Below are 16,724 nucleotides of genomic sequence, written 5' to 3'. Positions count from 1 at the left end.
AAGTCAAATCTTAAAAAAATGTGTGTGAAGCCAGTGCTAAAGATCCAATGGGCGACGGGTGAGACGTAGTTTGTTGTGTTAGGCTGCCATAATTCTCTGAGTTTTTAATTATCCTTTGACAAATGAAACCGCGCAACATAACATATAATTCAGTTTTACATGATGTGACTAATGAGAGTACTTACCTCACACTAAGAAGCAAACAAGGAACTGTTAATTGGGATAACTTTTTTCCGATTAAATACAGTTTTGCGCACTAAATAGGTCGTTTAGAGTTGTTGATTTGCCAGTGAATGATTATACTGTATCAAAGTATCAAAGTTCTAGATGCAGTTTTTGGAATGTTGAGTAACATTGTGACACTTTTATTATGATCCGCGGGTATGGCCTGATGTGACGATAATGTCGACATTGTGGATAATGTCCGTTTTAATTTCATACAAATATTATATAAAAGGGTAAAGCATGCAATATACGGATTCGTACGTTGGCATAGCATTCCTACAAGTTGGTGGCCCATGAAATACTGGATCAAATAATGTTTTACAAATCTATATCGTGTTCAGTACCAGTGTATTACAAAGCGTATTTAGCATTCCATGAAATGGGATGGTGGGATAGGATTCCAGTACCTAAACTGACTAAAACATATCAATTCATCTCATGTGATTTATTTGGGGTTCACAGTGACCTCAGACGATTCTCGGGGTCCTTCGGCATGTTTACTGTGATTGCGCCTCCAGTTAAAGACACAGTGATGTCACCATTGAGGGAAAAATGGACATCTCTATCATATCAGTCAGCAGACTCGTCTATTTTTACCTCTCTAATAGCTAGAAAATGAAACTTTGAATCAGTGGCTGCAGACCTGTTTCAGACCATCATCTGAAAGGTTAAGTAAGTAAACAGTTCTGTACTGTAATGGACTGAACAGTGGATGAATCCTGCATTTCCTCCTTCTTCTTGCCTTCATTAGGATGTCTGGACACTGGCCATTCATTTGATACTATATCTGGATAACATGTCAGCCTTCTGGACACTGTGCATTCATTTGAAATTATATATGGCCATTTATTTGATATTGCATCTTGACAAACTGTCAGCCTGTCAACTGGACATTCATTTGAAACTATATGTGGACACAATTTCAGCCTTCTGGACACTGGCCATTCATTTGATACTATATCTGGACAAACGTGAGCCTTCTGGACACTGACCATTCATTTCACACTGGCCATTCATTTGATGTTATAGCTGGCAAGAAAGTTTTTTTGGAATCTAAAAGAAAGACCAGTTTCTGGTCAATCCGCCAGTTGTCAAACATAGCAATGATTCAGGTATACGTGAGCCCGTCACAACATAGATTTTGTTTAGCGAGACTAAAAGCACTGCAAAGCAAGCCAGGTTTACCACTGTAAGGCTGGGTGTTTGTAAAGCTCTCTCGTGGAAGTCGCTTTGGATAAAAGCGTCTGCTAAATGCATAAATGTAAATGTAATGTCACCCTGCCCCCACCTCTCATATGCTAAAATCTGGAGTTGCTGGATGGAGTCTTTACTTGGTGGCTTTCACACCTCATTGCTTAACTTACTGTATCATTGCTAGTCATATGTTGATAAGTAAGGGTCAAGAAGTGGTCTGATTGGTTGATCTTGTGTATAAAAGGAATTGTGAAGCATTGTTCTGTGGATTCTTGATCTCCTGAGACCTTGTCCTCAGCTCTGGCTTGTCCTACTCCTTCTCCTTCCTCACCTCTTGCTTTCTCTCTGATTTACAATAATCATGGTAGCGAGGGTAAGAGTTAACCTTCATTTTTTTACATGTTTGCCTTGTAATTGATTAAATTAATTTGCAATGTTATAACAGTTTTTTTCAAATGCTTACACACAAATTCCTTACTTTTCACACAATTTCTGAAACCTGACACTCAAACACCATAACCACACATTTCTACAAAACCATACACACCTTTTGGCCTTTGACTCAGTTTTCAATTGAATAAAACACTTTTTGCAAAACACAACACACAATTATCCACGTAACACACAAAATTCTAACAGGAAGCATCTTGATTTCCTTTTTCAAATACAACCAATCAAAATGCCACACTAATTCATCAGTGCCTTACACTAACTCCTCACATGTGCAAACACTGCTTTACTCAACACCAACCAATCATGGCTTTAGAAGAGGCCTATACATAGTCTAATTTGAGTCGATTGAGTGGTGGGTATAATTTGAACCTTTACTGTAGAAATGATAACAGGTATGTAACAATATACTGTAATATACACATGTTCTAATGTACACATAATAGCTGTTTCAGCACAACACACGGTATACTATATACACAAACATATATTTTAGCACCCATGCATCCATTGACTGCAGTGTACTGCATGATTGGTCACAGTCTGGTGGATTACTGTATCATACCGTGCAACAGTACAGTGACTGTAAGAAGACATTCTGACAATATTGTAGAAAATTGTATATATTACTGTATGCTACAGTTCATGGCACACAGACACACCATTCCGTAATCACCTTTTTCAAAATTAGGTTTGGTTTCTGTCCTACTACAATCTTTCTTTTGTACTGTGTAATACTGTATTCACAACCACAAATGCTTATAGTAAAAAAATTACCATGAGTTTTTCATCTCTGCCATTTACTTATTATTTACTTACTCTAATGTTGTACAGAAATGTACATAGGAGCTCATGAAACAAGAGCTTTAGGTTTTGAATAACTGTGTGTATATGATATATAAAAAAATGTAATATAATGGTAAAAGTGTTTGCAACATGAGACAAATGTGTGCTTTTGAGATGTGTTTGTGATATTTTGAATGCAGTGCTTCATTTTGCAAGAGAAGCGAGGCATTTTGCATTTTGTGTGTGCAGTTGTTGGATTTGTGTGTTAAGTTTTGAAAAAAAGGACAAGTAAGAAAAATGTGTGTATGCATAAAAAAAAAACTGTAACTGTATATTCTATAGTGGTCCTGAACTGCAAAACATACCTACTAATATGAGTACATCCCTCAAATGAAAACACTCCCCCCAAATACGAGTAAACTCCCCACAAACAGGATGACTTACTCACTTCCCCCTGAATACCAAGAGATGCTCCTCCAAATGGGAAACTAAATTACATTAACTCCAAACGGAAAAAGTACAACACCCTTGTGTCTTCCTTCAAACATAGGGGGGGGGGGGATTAGTTTTGGGTGTTTGGCCAACAGTAAACCCCCACAGTACACCACATTACACCACAGTAGCTAGCTACTTGTTGTCTATCTGTATGGTCATAATGTTTTACTATGAGGGGATTACTACACAAAAAGAGCCAGAACTATTGTGTTTTGTAGATAAGACCATGCTACATCTAGCCAGCGTATTGGATTTCTTGCATCATGAGTGTAAAAGTTGTATTTTATTCAATATTGTGAGACTGTATTAGACACTGTAAATTCACATTAATAGTCACTGAGTGGACTCATGCATATACACAGAAACAAACATTGTCTGTGGGTCAGTGTGCTAGAGTGTAGCATTTGTATCACTGGGACTAGTGGTTCAAATGTTGGTGCATGCAGATCTTTAGCATTCGGCAGGGTGAAATGTGTCAATGAATCAATGTTGTAAAGACCAGCGTGTCTAACCTGGTCGACACGTAGAGAAAGAGTTTTTGTCCAGTGGGCTACATGCAGAATTTTGCAGAAGGCTACATTATAGTTCCAGAAATAGAGTATTACAAAGAATACTGAGAGAACGGTTGTGCTACTTATAGAATGGAGGCGGGGGGATTTAACCGCGGGATAAACGGGTGTGTTGTCAGATAAAAAGCAACATACAGAAAGACATTTGTTTTGCAATTAAAAAGGTCACAATGGCCTGGGACACTGGACGGACTCCAAGATCACATCCTTTGTTTTCAAGTCCATACCACAATCTACAAACCCATTAAGAATCTATGCCATAATTTACATAGTAATAAAGAAGCTGACAGGAGAACAAAAACAGCCCCTGTGGTGTTTATTAACGCAATGTGGGCACTGCTCGGTTTTAACATGAGTTTTATCTTTAGATTAGATTAGTGGTTTGTCTCAGGACTATGTAGGCCTACAGGACTGCTCAATAACAACTTTAACTATGCAAACTTATAAAGTCTCAGTAATTCATATAAAAAGTGAAAGTACTACCACGTACAGTAGAAAAGGACAATTATGTACAAAGTATATATTACAAAAAAGCAGATTGTAAGACAATAAATATGCAGAAAATGTCTGCATGGAGATAGTCACATGTCTGTGGTCTGATTGGAGTGGGTCACTAACTGTTGTCTTATTGGTCCAATTAACAGGAAACAAATCTAACGCTTGTACAGTGAGAAGAGAGAAAACAGGAAGCTTTTCACCTCCATAAACATCTCCCCTGTACTATGTACATGTATGTGTGTGTAGAAGGGTTGAGCTGGTTAGACTCCCTCCTCTCTAAACACCATCCATCCGTGACATTAAATTGCTGGCTTTTCAGTGAAGAAGCTGGCCAAAGGGTGTTTATGAAAGCTGGTGGTTGCGTGTGTGAGGCAGATGGTTCGATTCCTGGAGTGGGTAAGTGAGGGAGGAAGTGATGCTGACAAGCGAGTAAATATAGCTGTTACATCCAGACACTAACGTCCTCAGTAGCCAACTCCTGATGCCCTCCAACACTCTGTGTTCAGTACTGAGAGCAAGGATGGACACCAGTGTTCAGGGTGTACAGTATGAAGTCTAACACCAGTGTTCAGGTCTACAGTATGACGTCTAACAGCAGTGTTCAGGGTATACAGTACGAACTCTAACAGCAGTGTTCAGGGTGTACAGTACGAACTCTAACAGCAGTGTTCAGGTCTACAGTATAAAGTCTAACACCAGTGTTCAGGGTGTACAGTATAAAATCTAACAGCAGTGTTCAGGGTCTACAGTATAAAGTCTAACACCAAGGTTCAGTGTCTACAGTATAAAGTCTAACACCATTGTTCAGGGTCTACAGTATAAAGTCTAACACCAGTGTTCAGGGTGTACAGTATGAAGTCTAACACCAGTGTTCAGGGTGTATAGTATGAAGTCTAACACCAGTGTTCAGGGTCTACAGTATAAAGTCTAACACCAGTGTTCAGGGTGTACAGTATGAAGTCTAACACCAGTGTTCAGGGTGTATAGTATGAAGTCTAACACCAGTGTTCAGGGTCTACAGTATGAAGTCTAACACCAGTGTTCAGGGTGTACAGTATGAACTCTAACACCAGTGTTCAGGGTCTACAGTATGACGTCTAACAGCAGTGTTCAGGGTCTACAGTATGAAGTCTAACACCAGTGTTCAGGGTGTACAGTATGAAGTCTAACACCAGTGTTCAGGGTGTATAGTATGAAGTCTAACACCAGTGTTCAGGGTGTACAGTATGAAGTCTAACACCAGTGTTCAGGGTGTATAGTATGAAGTCTAACACCAGTGTTCAGGGTGTACAGTATGAAGTCTAACAGCAGTGTTCAGGGTGTACAGTATGAAGTCTAACAGCAGTGTTCAGGGTGTATAGTATGAAGTCTAACACCAGTGTTCAGGGTGTACAGTATGAACTCTAACACCAGTATTCAGGGTGTACAGTATGAACTCTAACACCAGTGTTCAGGTCTACAGTATAAAGTCTAACACCAGTGTTCAGGGTGTATAGTATGAAGTCTAACACTAGTGTTCAGGGTGTACAGTATGAAGTCTAACACCAGTGTTCAGGTCTACAGTATGAACTCTAACAGCTGTTCGTCGCCCAGTAAGTCCAAGGAGAGGCAATTGGTGGACCTGCGGCCGTAGAAGGAGGGTTTGGGGGGGCAGTGGAGCGCCAGGGGCAGGTAATAGCTGCACCCGGGGGTTTTGGCGGGAGCGGAGGTGTCGGGCAGGCCGCAGGTGTAGCTGTGGGAGGAGTCCCGGTGCAGCGGTGTGGTCAGCGGCGCCGGGGGAGGGAGGAGACAAACGTTGTCCAGACTCTGACTGTGGCGATCGACAGAGACGCTTGGACGATACGTCAACTGGATACAGAAAGAGAGAGAACACATGAGCTATGAGAAGAGAGGAGAGAGAGAGAGGAGAGAGAGGAGAGAGAGGAGAGAGGAGAGAGAGAGGAGAGAGAGAACACATGAGCTATGAGACGAAAAGAGAGGAGAGAGAGGAGAGAGAGAACACATGAGTTATGAGACAAGAAGAGAGAGAGATAGAGACAGAGAGGAGATACAGAGGAGAGACAGAGAGGAGAGAGACATGGAGGTAAAGACAGAGAAAAACAGGTAGGGAAAGACAGGCAGAGAGACAGACAGGCAGAGAGACAGACAGGAAGAGAGAGGATGTGAGGTGATAGAAGAGGAGGTCACCTGTGTGAGGGTTTCTGTGTTGCGTAACGTCACTGCATCTCTGCTGTCCACATGAACCTCATCACTTCCTGTTGACAGGAGATCACAGATATCAGTTGCATGGTCACACTTCCAGTACAACTTCACGCCAACATCAATTCAGCCGTGCAGCGAATAAAAACTGAGATAAAGTCACACAATCAAAAGTGACCAACGTCCACCAGGGGGGGCTGTGGGTATAAGAGGTAGCTCTCTCACCCCTCCACGGAGCCTCTGATGACATCACAGGACAGTCCACTGACACGCCTTCCAAAAGCTCAGCCAATTGGAGCGTGTCCTTTGGGTCGTCGACAGAAACCTCCCCTGACCCACGTATTCTGACCCTGGTGCCTGTGGGTCAGAACAGTTTTCATTAACCAATCAGCTGCCTTCCTTCTCCTCCTCCTGCTGCTCCTCCTCCTCCTCCTCTCACCTTCCTCCTCCTCCTCGTTGGGATCCCCGCTCCAGGTCTCCATGCTGGAGGTGAGAAAGCTGCCGTGACTGGCTGCCGGGCTGAAACATGTTTCAGCCCGCTTTGGCCCCACCTCCTCCTCCATGGACGCCATCTCCATGGACGCCATCACCATGGATATGTTGTGTTGCTGAGGGTCTGCCTCAATGCCTGAGCTGCCAGTAGAGTGACGTGATAGGCCAGGACTGTTAGTGGGTTGACCTGATAGGCCGGGACTGCTGGTGGAGTTACGTGATAAGCCGGGACTGTTGGTGGAGTTATGTGATAGGCCGGGACTGTTGGTGGAGTTATGTGATAGGCCGGGACTGTTGGTGGAGTTACGTGATAGGCCAGGACTGTTGGTGTAGTTACGTGATAGGCCAGGACTGTTGGTGGAGTTACGTGATAGGCCGGGACTGTTGGTGGAGTTACGTGATAGGCCGGGACTGTTGGTGGAGTTATGTGATAGGCCGGGACTGTTGGTGGAGTTACGTGATAGGCCAGGACTGTTGGTGGAGTTATGTGCTAGGCCAGGACTGTTGGTGGAGTTACGTGATAGGCCAGGACTGCCTTCGCTGCCTGCCGGGTCTAGGTCCAGATCATCACTGATGTATGACTCCCGGTAACGCTTTTTCTCTGGAGGGCCGGGAGGAAGGAGGGGTAAGGGGAAGAGGGAGGGTAAGAGGGAGGGGAGAGGAGGAGGGAGGGGAGAGGAGGAGGGAGGGGGGAGGAGGATGGAGGGAAGAGGAGGAGGGAGGGGGGAGGAGGATGGAGGGAAGAGGAGGAGGGAGGGGGGAGGGAAGAGGGAGGGGGGAGGAGGGGGGAGGGGAAGGGGAGAGGAGGAGGGAGGGGGAGGGGAATAGGGAGGGGGCAGGAGGAGGAAGGGGGGAGGAGGGGAAGAGGGAGGGGGCAGGAGGAGGGAGGGGGGAGGGGAAGAGGGAGGGAACAGGAGGAGGGAGGGGAAGAGGGAGGGGGGAGGAGGAGGGAAGGGGGAGGAGGAGGGAGGGGAAGAGGGAGGGAAGAGGAGGAGGGAGGGGGGGAGGAGGAGGGAAGGGGGAGGAGGAGGGAGGGGGGAGGAGAAGAGGAGGAGGGAGGGGTGAGTAAAATTCTCAAAATCTAAGACAACATTCAATAAAGAGGGGAGGCTTGAGCTCTGCTCCCTCCACTTGACTGTCAACTGTCAACTCTCCCTGCAGCCCGCATACAAAGGTCTCCCCTCCCCCATCCTCCCCATATTCACCCATCCTCCACCCTCCCCCATCCTCCCCCTACTCCCCCCTACGCCTACTCCTCCCTACTCCACCCCCATCATCCCCCTACCTCCCCCCTCTCCTCACCCTCCGACTCCTCCAGGTGTCTCAGGTGTGTGAGGGCCGGCTGCAGGCTCAGGAACAGGCTGTGGCTGGAGCTCAGATGCAGCAGCAGGTGGCGGGAGCGGAAGGGAGAGCCTGTGTAGTACACCAGCTTCCTGGCAGACGGCAGGCCATCTGGCTGGATCTCAAATTTCTTCCCCTGAGGAGGGAAACAGGGGGCATGGGGACGCACCACAGCCCTCGGTCAGTCAGGCTCATTAATATCTCATTGGAAACCACAACAGCATGGAGAGAGACAAGGAGGGAGAGGGATGGATGAAATGGAAAGTCACAGAGAGATGAATGGATGAGAGAAACAGGAGGGATGAGAGGTGAGTGGATGAGGCAGGAAAGGTGGAAGGATGGACTGAGACAGAAACCAGTAGAAAGAAAAAAAGTAGTAAAGGTGCGCGTCCACTCCAGCGGAGAGGGCTGGTCGGCTTCCAATTCATGTTCAATGAAACCGGGCGTTGACGCTCGCGTAGGGCAGTTTCATTGAACTGGAACTAATTGGAAGCTGATGCGCCGCCCGCTCCGCTGTATTGGACACGCAGGGTCAGGTAGGTACAGTCACAGCTGAATGTGAAAGGGGTACAGTAGCAGTCCGCGGTCACAGAGGTCCATTAAGCTCATCTCACCAGGAAGGTCAGTCGTCCCACGTTGGACCAGGGGAAATCAAACAGCAGCTCCCTGATGTTGTTGACCTCCTGGTGTAAACAAGACGACATTAGACCTGCACACTAGCTAAACAAGACGACATTAGACCTGCACACTAGCTAAACAAGACGACATTAGACCTGCACACTAGCTAAACAAGACGACATTAGACCTGCACACTAGCTAAACAAGACAACATTAGACCTGCACACTACCTAAACAAGACGACATTAGACCTGCACACTAGCTAAACAAGACAACATTAGACCTGCACACTGGCTAAACAAGACAACATTAGACCTGCACACTAGCTAAACAAGACGACATTAGACCTGCACACTAGCTAAACAAGACAACATTAGACCTGCACACTAGCTAAACAAGACGACATTAGACCTGCATACTAGCTAAACAAGACAACATTAGACCTGCACACTGGCTAAACAAGACAACATTAGACCTGCACACTAGCTAAACAAGACGACATTAGACCTGCACACTAGCTAAACAAGACAACATTAGACCTGCACACTAGCTAAACAAGACAACATTAGACCTGAACCTCAACCCTACTAGACCTCCTTCTTGCCCCCCTTCCCCCTCCAAGACCCCCCTCTGGCCCTCCGTGCCATCCCATGACCTCCATAAGCCCCCATCCTATCCCCTGAGCTCTAATCCCCCTAGAAAGCCCCCGCAGGCCAGACCCAGCGGGGGGCAGTGGGGGTGTCTCTGGGAGCGCCCACATTCCTGCCAGAGCAGCTTCACCCCCTACTCCACCACCCCTCCTCCACCACCCCTCCTCCACCCCCCCCTCCTCCACCATCCCCTCCTCCACCACCCCTCCTCCACCATCCCCTCCTCCACCATCCCTCCTCCACCACCCCTCCTCCACCATCCCCTCCTCCACCACCCCTCCTCCACCACCCCTCCTCCACCCCCCCCTCATCCACCATCCCCTCCTCCACCACCCCCTCCTCCGCCACCCCCTCCTCCACCACCCCCTCATCCACCCCCCCCTCCTGCACCATCCCCTCCTCCTCCACCACCCCCTCCTCCGCCACCCCCTCCTCCACCATCCCGAGTCATCCAGCCTGAGAGAACACAGGCTCCCACTGACGCACACGATGACACACGGAGGGTTACGTAAGGGAGACCACAGATGTAGTGTCTCACACACACAAACACACACCTGATAAACCTGCATTCCTTTGAGGGTCAGCCCCAGTAAGGCTGTGCCTCTCTCCTCCCTCTTGTCCTGCAGAGAGAGTGAACAGGATGACAGGTCAGACAGGCATCTGAACCCCTCGATAACCCTCTCTCTTTCATCTCCCCCCCTCCTCCCTCACCTCCCCCTCTTCTCCCTTCCCTTTCCTCTCACCCTCCCCTCTCCATCCTACCTCCTCTCCCTCTCCCCTCCTCTCACCCTCCCCTTTTCTCCCTCATTACTCCCTTCTCTCCCTCATCCCTCCCTCTTCTCCCTCTCTCTTCCTCCCCCCCTCCCCTCTTCTCCCTCTCCCGTCCTCTCACCCTCCCCTCCTCTCCCTCATCCCTCCCTCTTCTCCCTCTCTCTTCCTCCCCCCCTCCCCTCTTCTCCCTCTCCCGTCCTCTCACCCTCCCCTCCTCTCCCTCATCCCTCCCTCTTCTCCCTCTCCCTTCCTCCCCCCCTCCCCTCTTCTCCCTCTCCCGTCCTCTCACCCTCCCCTCCTCTCCCTAATCCCTCCATTCTTTCCCTCATCCTTCCCTCCTCCCCTCCACAGAAGGTGTACTCTTGACTCCAGGCTCCAGGAGGCTGGAGCAGTATATCTGAAGTGATGGTGGATTACACAACTGCTGCCTGGGCCTTCACTACACCTCTCTCTACAAACCCTCCCCAAATCAAATCAAACTTTATTTATATAGCACATTTCATACCAGGAAGCAACACGATGCGCTTCACAAAGGGGAGCAAAAAAAACAGACATCTCCTGGTGATATGCTGAATTTTGTGTGAGAGAGACTTCTCTCTTACTTAGGTCAAGAGGTCATGCTGTGGAGCCCACTGTAGTCAACATATAGATAAGGGCCTCATTTGTTCAGACTGACAGGAGTCAGTGAGGAGAAACTATGCAGGAAAAGGCTTCAATGAGTTACGATATTGTCAGATGTAGTCTCTCAAGTATACAAACTTGCTGACCACATGCTGTGCCTTGTAAGGGAACATTCTGTGGAAACTATATCCGTACTTGTCTATTCATTGTATATAAGGCCGTTGTAACCCCTGGCCTCGCTCATCTGACCACTCTCTGCTTCGACTGGTTAAATGAGCCGACGTCGTTCTAATAAACCAAGTCAACTCTTTTTAATTGTCGTGCATCTTTCCGGCCACTGATTGACATCATCCTAATACCGGAGTTAACCCTAACCGTCCCCTAACCCACTCCATATCCCCTGAGTTAACCCTAACTCTCCCCTAACCCACTCCACATGTCCTGGGTTAACCCCTAACTCTCCCCTAACCCACTCCACATGTCCTGGGTTAACCCCTAACTCTCCCCTAACCCACTCCACATGTCCTGGGTTAACCCCTAACTCTCCCCTAACCCACTCCACATGTCCTGGGTTAACCCCTAACTCTCCCCTAACCCACTCCACATGTCCTGGGTTAACCCCTAACTCTCCCCTAACCCACTCCACATGTCCTGGGTTAACCCCTAACTCTCCCCTAACCCACTCCACATGTCCTGGGTTAACCCCTAACTCTCCCCTAACCCACTCCACATGTCCTGGGTTAACCCCTAACTCTCCCCTAACCCACTCCACATGTCCTGGGTTAACCCCTAACTCTCCCCTAACCCACTCCACATGTCCTGGGTTAACCCCTAACTCTCCCCTAACCCACTCCACATGTCCTGGGTTAACCCCTAACTCTCCCCTAACCCACTCCACATGTCCTGGGTTAACCCCTAACTCTCCCCTAACCCACTCCACATGTCCTGGGTTAACCCCTAACTCTCCCCTAACCCACTCCACATGTCCTGGGTTAACCCCTAACTCTCCCCTAACCCACTCCACATGTCCTGGGTTAACCCCTAACTCTCCCCTAACCCACTCCACATGTCCTGGGTTAACCCCTAACTCTCCCCTAACCCACTCCACATGTCCTGGGTTAACCCCTAACTCTCCCCTAACCCACTCCACATGTCCTGGGTTAACCCCTAACTCTCCCCTAACCCACTCCACATGTCCTGGGTTAACCCCTAACTCTCCCCTAACCCACTCCACATGTCCTGGGTTAACCCCTAACTCTCCCCTAACCCACTCCACATGTCCTGGGTTAACCCCTAACCGTCCTGTCCCAGTCCAGTCCTAGCCGTGTCTGTCTCCCTGACCCCTGACCTTCTGCAGGCGGTAGAAGATGACGGGCACATCCTCCAGTCTGCAGGACTCCTTGATGAAGTGCAGCGTGGCGTCGCGGGCAGACATGCCTCGCAGCTCGCCATGCACCTTGGGGCCGTGGCGGAGGAGGTAGTCCACGCCTCGCTTCGCCACAATCTGGGGGTGGTGGGGGGGAGGGAGAGAGAATAGAGAGTAGGGAAGGACGTGGGGGGGAGAGAGGAGGGGGGAAAGAGAGGGAGAGAGAGAGAGAGCACACTGGGTCAATATTTTGGTAGAATCTAAAATAACAACAGCCATGACCACCCATCTCGGGACTTCAGCCATCACTCAACACCCTCCTCCACACTGCCCCCTGCAGCACCTACCCAGGGAGGGAAGTACTCCTTGGGCTGGAAGTAGGCTGCGTCCCCCTGTTCCCCGCGGTCCTGGACGTGGTCAGGCAGGTCCGCCTGCAGGGCGTAGCCTGCCAGCTGGAAGTACACCTCCTCCTGCCGCCGACACTCAGACCGCAGCACGCGCTCACGCAGGTCGGAGTAGTACAGACGCCTCGCCTTGCGCTCGCTGACACGGCGACCACACACACACACAGAGATAAGAGAGGAGGATGAGAGAGAGGAAGATGAAAGAGAAAAGGATGATTGAAAGGAGTGGAGGATGAGGAGAGGAGGATGAGAGAGGAGAGGAGGATGAGAGGAGACAGCCGTTTGACTCACCAGATCAGCCTGCCGTTCTCCACGTAGTACTGCACCTTGAGACACAGGAGCAGAGGCAGCGACCTCTTCAGCCCCTGGGGACAGCAGAGCACCAGGGGAATGTTACCGATGGGACACCACCAGGGGAATGTTACTGATGGGACACCACCAGGGGAATGTTACCGATGGGACACCACCAGGGGAATGTTACCGATGGGACACCACCAGGGGAATGTTACCGATGGGACACCACCAGGGGAATGTTATTGATGGGACACCACCAGGGGAATGTTACTGATGGGACACCACCAGGGGAATGTTAGTGATGGGACACCACCAGGGGAATGTTAGTGATGGGACACCACCAGGGGAATGTTAGTGATGGGACACCACCAGGGAAATGTTACTGATGGGACACCACCAGGGGAATGTTAGTGATGGGACACCACCAGGGAAATGTTATTGATGGGACACCACCAGGGAAATGTTACTGATGGGACACCACCAGGGAAATGTTACTGATGGGACACCACCAGGGGAATGTTACCGATGGGACACCACCAGAGGAATGTTATTGATGGGACACCACCAGGGGAATGTTACTGATGGGACACCATCAGAGGAATGTTACCGATGGGACACCACCAGGGGAATGTTACCGATGGGACACCACCAGGGGAATGTTATTGATGGGACACCACCAGGGGAATGTTACCGATGGGACACCACCAGGGGAATGTTACCGATGGGACACCACCAGGGGAATGTTACTGATGGGACACCATCAGAGGAATGTTACCGATGGGACACCACCAGGGGAATGTTACCGATGGGACACCACCAGGGGAATGTTATTGATGGGACACCACCAGGGGAATGTTACTGATGGGACACCACCAGGGGAATGTTATTGATGGGACACCACCAGGGGAATGTTACTGATGGGACACCACAAGGAGAATGTTATACAGCTGTAGGATAGCTAGCTGGGCCTATTATCTGTTCATATATTCTTGCTTTATATCTAAATTCCTACAGGCCTCAGTCGGGATAGCCTCCACCCAGCACATCCATACAGGCGTCCCTGCTTACCTTGGCTGGGTCCTGCTTCCACTCCTTGGGGAAGTACTTGATGAGTTTCTCTTCCAGATCCAGGAAGATGTGCTCGTTGTCTGAGTCCAAGAGAACGGAAGGAGAGAAGAGCAGAACTCACACAGCCACCAAACGAAAGAGTAATAAACTCACACGTGAAATTTGAAGAACAATAACATTATTAAGAGAGAGAAAAGAGAGAGAGCATTGAGGAGAGAGAGAGAGAGAGCGTTGAGGAGAGAGAGAGAGAGAGAGAGAGAGAGAGAGAGAGAGAGAGAGAGAGAGAGAGAGAGTGAAAAAGAGAGTGAGAGAGCGAGTTAAGGAGACAAGGCTGACAACTAGTATGCTACTACTAATGCCAACAACATGCCTGTTTGCTCATCCCTTAGGTTAGCTCAGTAACTAGCAGAAAGACAAACAGAGGCTTGGCTGAACAGATCTGTTTTCAGAAGGAGGACACAGAGGATGTTTTCATAGTGAGAATTACAACACAACGATGAGCTCACAACTCCAAAAATGTTCTGGTTGACGACCTTTGCCTAAACACACGAGTGATTACGGCCCAAGCATGCCCGCCCGTGGGTTACTGCTTCAGTCTCTCATCCCTGAATGAGGATCACTAGATGAATGATGAATGCACAGTAACTAAGCTAGCCGGTTCCGTGGTCAGCCCATGAGTGCAGTGAGGGACCAGGGGTTCTGTGATTCATCTGTGGTGGGGTGACTGGGGCAGGAGGGCTGTACCACCTCATCACTGAGATATGCTCTCCTTTCCCCTCCTGTGGTACCCCCAGGCTGGTACCAGCCCTCTGGGACACACTGTCGTTAATCCTCCCTGCTCCCCCTCTCCTCGAACCCTTTCTTCATCGAGCTTCATGAGCAACTCTCTTTACCCACACCACATTCTTCACAGGGCAGCTCACTCCTCCAGAGATGCATCCATCCATGTCTCCCTTCTGTCTGCTGCTCCCTTCTTTATGACTCACTCGTTCTCCTCCTCTCATCCTGGATTCAGCAGGATTCAGCAAACTCCCTCTCTCCCCACCCTCCCTCCCCCATCCCTCTTTTTCACCAACTCCCTCCCTCCCCCCCTCCCCCCTCTGTGTCTCTTCCTCACTCACTCACTCCATCCATGCCTCCCTCCCCTCCCCCCCCCCCCCTGCCTCCCTTGTTTCTCCAGTGGAGAGGAGGAATGCAGGGGGCATTCCAGGCTTAATGAAGTTAATGCAGCCGTAGCCCTGTTGGACGGCCCCCACACTCCTGAGTGTTGGACGGCCCCCACACGCCTGAGTGTTGGACGGCCCCACACTCCTGAGGGTTGGATGGCCCCCACACTCCTGAGTGTGGGACGGCCCCAAACTCCTGAGGGTTGGACAGCCCCCACACTCCTGAGGGTTGGACGGCCCCCACATGCCTGAGTGTTGGGCGGCCCCCACACTCCTGAGTGTTGGACGGCCCCCACACTCCTGAGTGTTGGACGGCCCCCACACGCCTGAGTGTTGGGCGGCCCCCACACTCCTGAGGGTTGGACGGCCCCCACACTCCTGAGTGTTGGGCGGCCCCCACACTCCTGAGGGTTGGACGGCCCCCACACTCCTGAGTGTTGGGCGGCCCACACTCCTGAGGGTTGGACGGCCCCCACACTCCTGAGTGTTGGGAGGCCCCCACACTCCTGAGGGTTGGACGGCCCCCACACTCCTGAGGGTTGGACGGCCCCCACACTCCTGAGGGTTGGACGGCCCCCACACTCCTGAGGGTTGGACGGCCCCCACACTACAAAAACAAAAGGGCCCTTGTTGGGGAGGCCAGCAGGCCGCCCTAACCTCTCACTAGAAACAGAAAGAAAGAGACAGAGAAGAAAAAAAACATTTTGCTCACTGGTTGAGAATAGATTAGACTTCTCAGTGGAGCAGACTCTCACACACACACACACACACACACATACAGAGAAACAGAAACACACAGGCACACATTTGCACACACACACATATACAGAGAAACAGAAACACACAGGCACACATACACACACAACAACAATTCTGTCATTGCTATTGGCTGGCCCTGTTGGCCCTGTTGGCAGATAACCCACTTCAGGGCAATATAGTGTGAATGGTTTCCCAGCGACCATGCAGGGAGACACGATATCTGTAATATATGAGAAGGTCTAGTTAGCTTCCTGTGTGGTGTGGGGAAGTCTGTGTTTTGTGTGAAGGACTAGCTAGCTGATTGTGTTGTGTGTGTGTTTTGTGTGTAGGTCTAGCTAGCTGATTGTGTTGTGTGTGTGTTGTGTGTGTAGGTCTAGCTAGCTGACAGTTGTGTGTGTGTTGTGTGTTCATTTCTAGATACCTGACTGTTGTGTGTTGTTGATAAGGACTGATCCTGAGAGCTTTCTAGACTGTGGTGTGTTTAACAATAAAACTATAGATCTTCCTCTAATCAGACAGCAGCATCTCTACTGTGTGTGTGGATTATCTCCAGTAAGGGTTGGTCTTGACCTGTAGTATTATCAGTGCCCATGGCTGACCAGGCTGTCTGACGACAACAACAGCTTGATGGTCCAATAGACAGGATGGGTGACCAGGAGGGAAGTCATGGGCGGAATGATGAATGGAGGAGTGACATGGATGGATGGTTAGATGGAGGGGAGAGATGGATGGATAGAGAGATGGATAGAAGGATGGAT

The 16,724-nt window shown here is 49.4% G+C and overlaps 1 protein-coding gene across 2 annotated transcripts in view; it reads right to left on the bottom strand.

Moving 5' to 3' along the window:
• Positions 1-4,998: 4,998 nt before the first annotated feature.
• Positions 4,999-16,724, bottom strand: part of zgc:172136 (uncharacterized protein LOC566376 homolog) — a 69,442-nt gene continuing 57,716 nt past the window's right edge. For both annotated transcript variants that reach the window (XM_067236710.1, XM_067236709.1), the window contains exons 4-14: positions 14,042-14,121; positions 12,971-13,044; positions 12,623-12,818; positions 12,258-12,413; positions 10,072-10,137; positions 8,864-8,932; positions 8,211-8,385; positions 6,856-7,509; positions 6,642-6,773; positions 6,405-6,472; positions 4,999-6,065 (exon numbers count right to left, since the gene is read on the bottom strand). In XM_067236710.1, the coding sequence (XP_067092811.1) occupies positions 5,775-6,065; positions 6,405-6,472; positions 6,642-6,773; positions 6,856-7,509; positions 8,211-8,385; positions 8,864-8,932; positions 10,072-10,137; positions 12,258-12,413; positions 12,623-12,818; positions 12,971-13,044; positions 14,042-14,121 (1,961 nt within the window). In that variant the 3' untranslated portion in view covers positions 4,999-5,774. The remainder of the gene's footprint in view (positions 6,066-6,404; positions 6,473-6,641; positions 6,774-6,855; positions 7,510-8,210; positions 8,386-8,863; positions 8,933-10,071; positions 10,138-12,257; positions 12,414-12,622; positions 12,819-12,970; positions 13,045-14,041; positions 14,122-16,724) is intronic.

The sequence above is a fragment of the Osmerus mordax genome, chromosome 5 (assembly GCF_038355195.1).
Source record: "Osmerus mordax isolate fOsmMor3 chromosome 5, fOsmMor3.pri, whole genome shotgun sequence".
Taxonomy (NCBI): domain Eukaryota; kingdom Metazoa; phylum Chordata; class Actinopteri; order Osmeriformes; family Osmeridae; genus Osmerus; species Osmerus mordax.
This window is presented reverse-complemented; position numbering and strand designations above follow the sequence as displayed.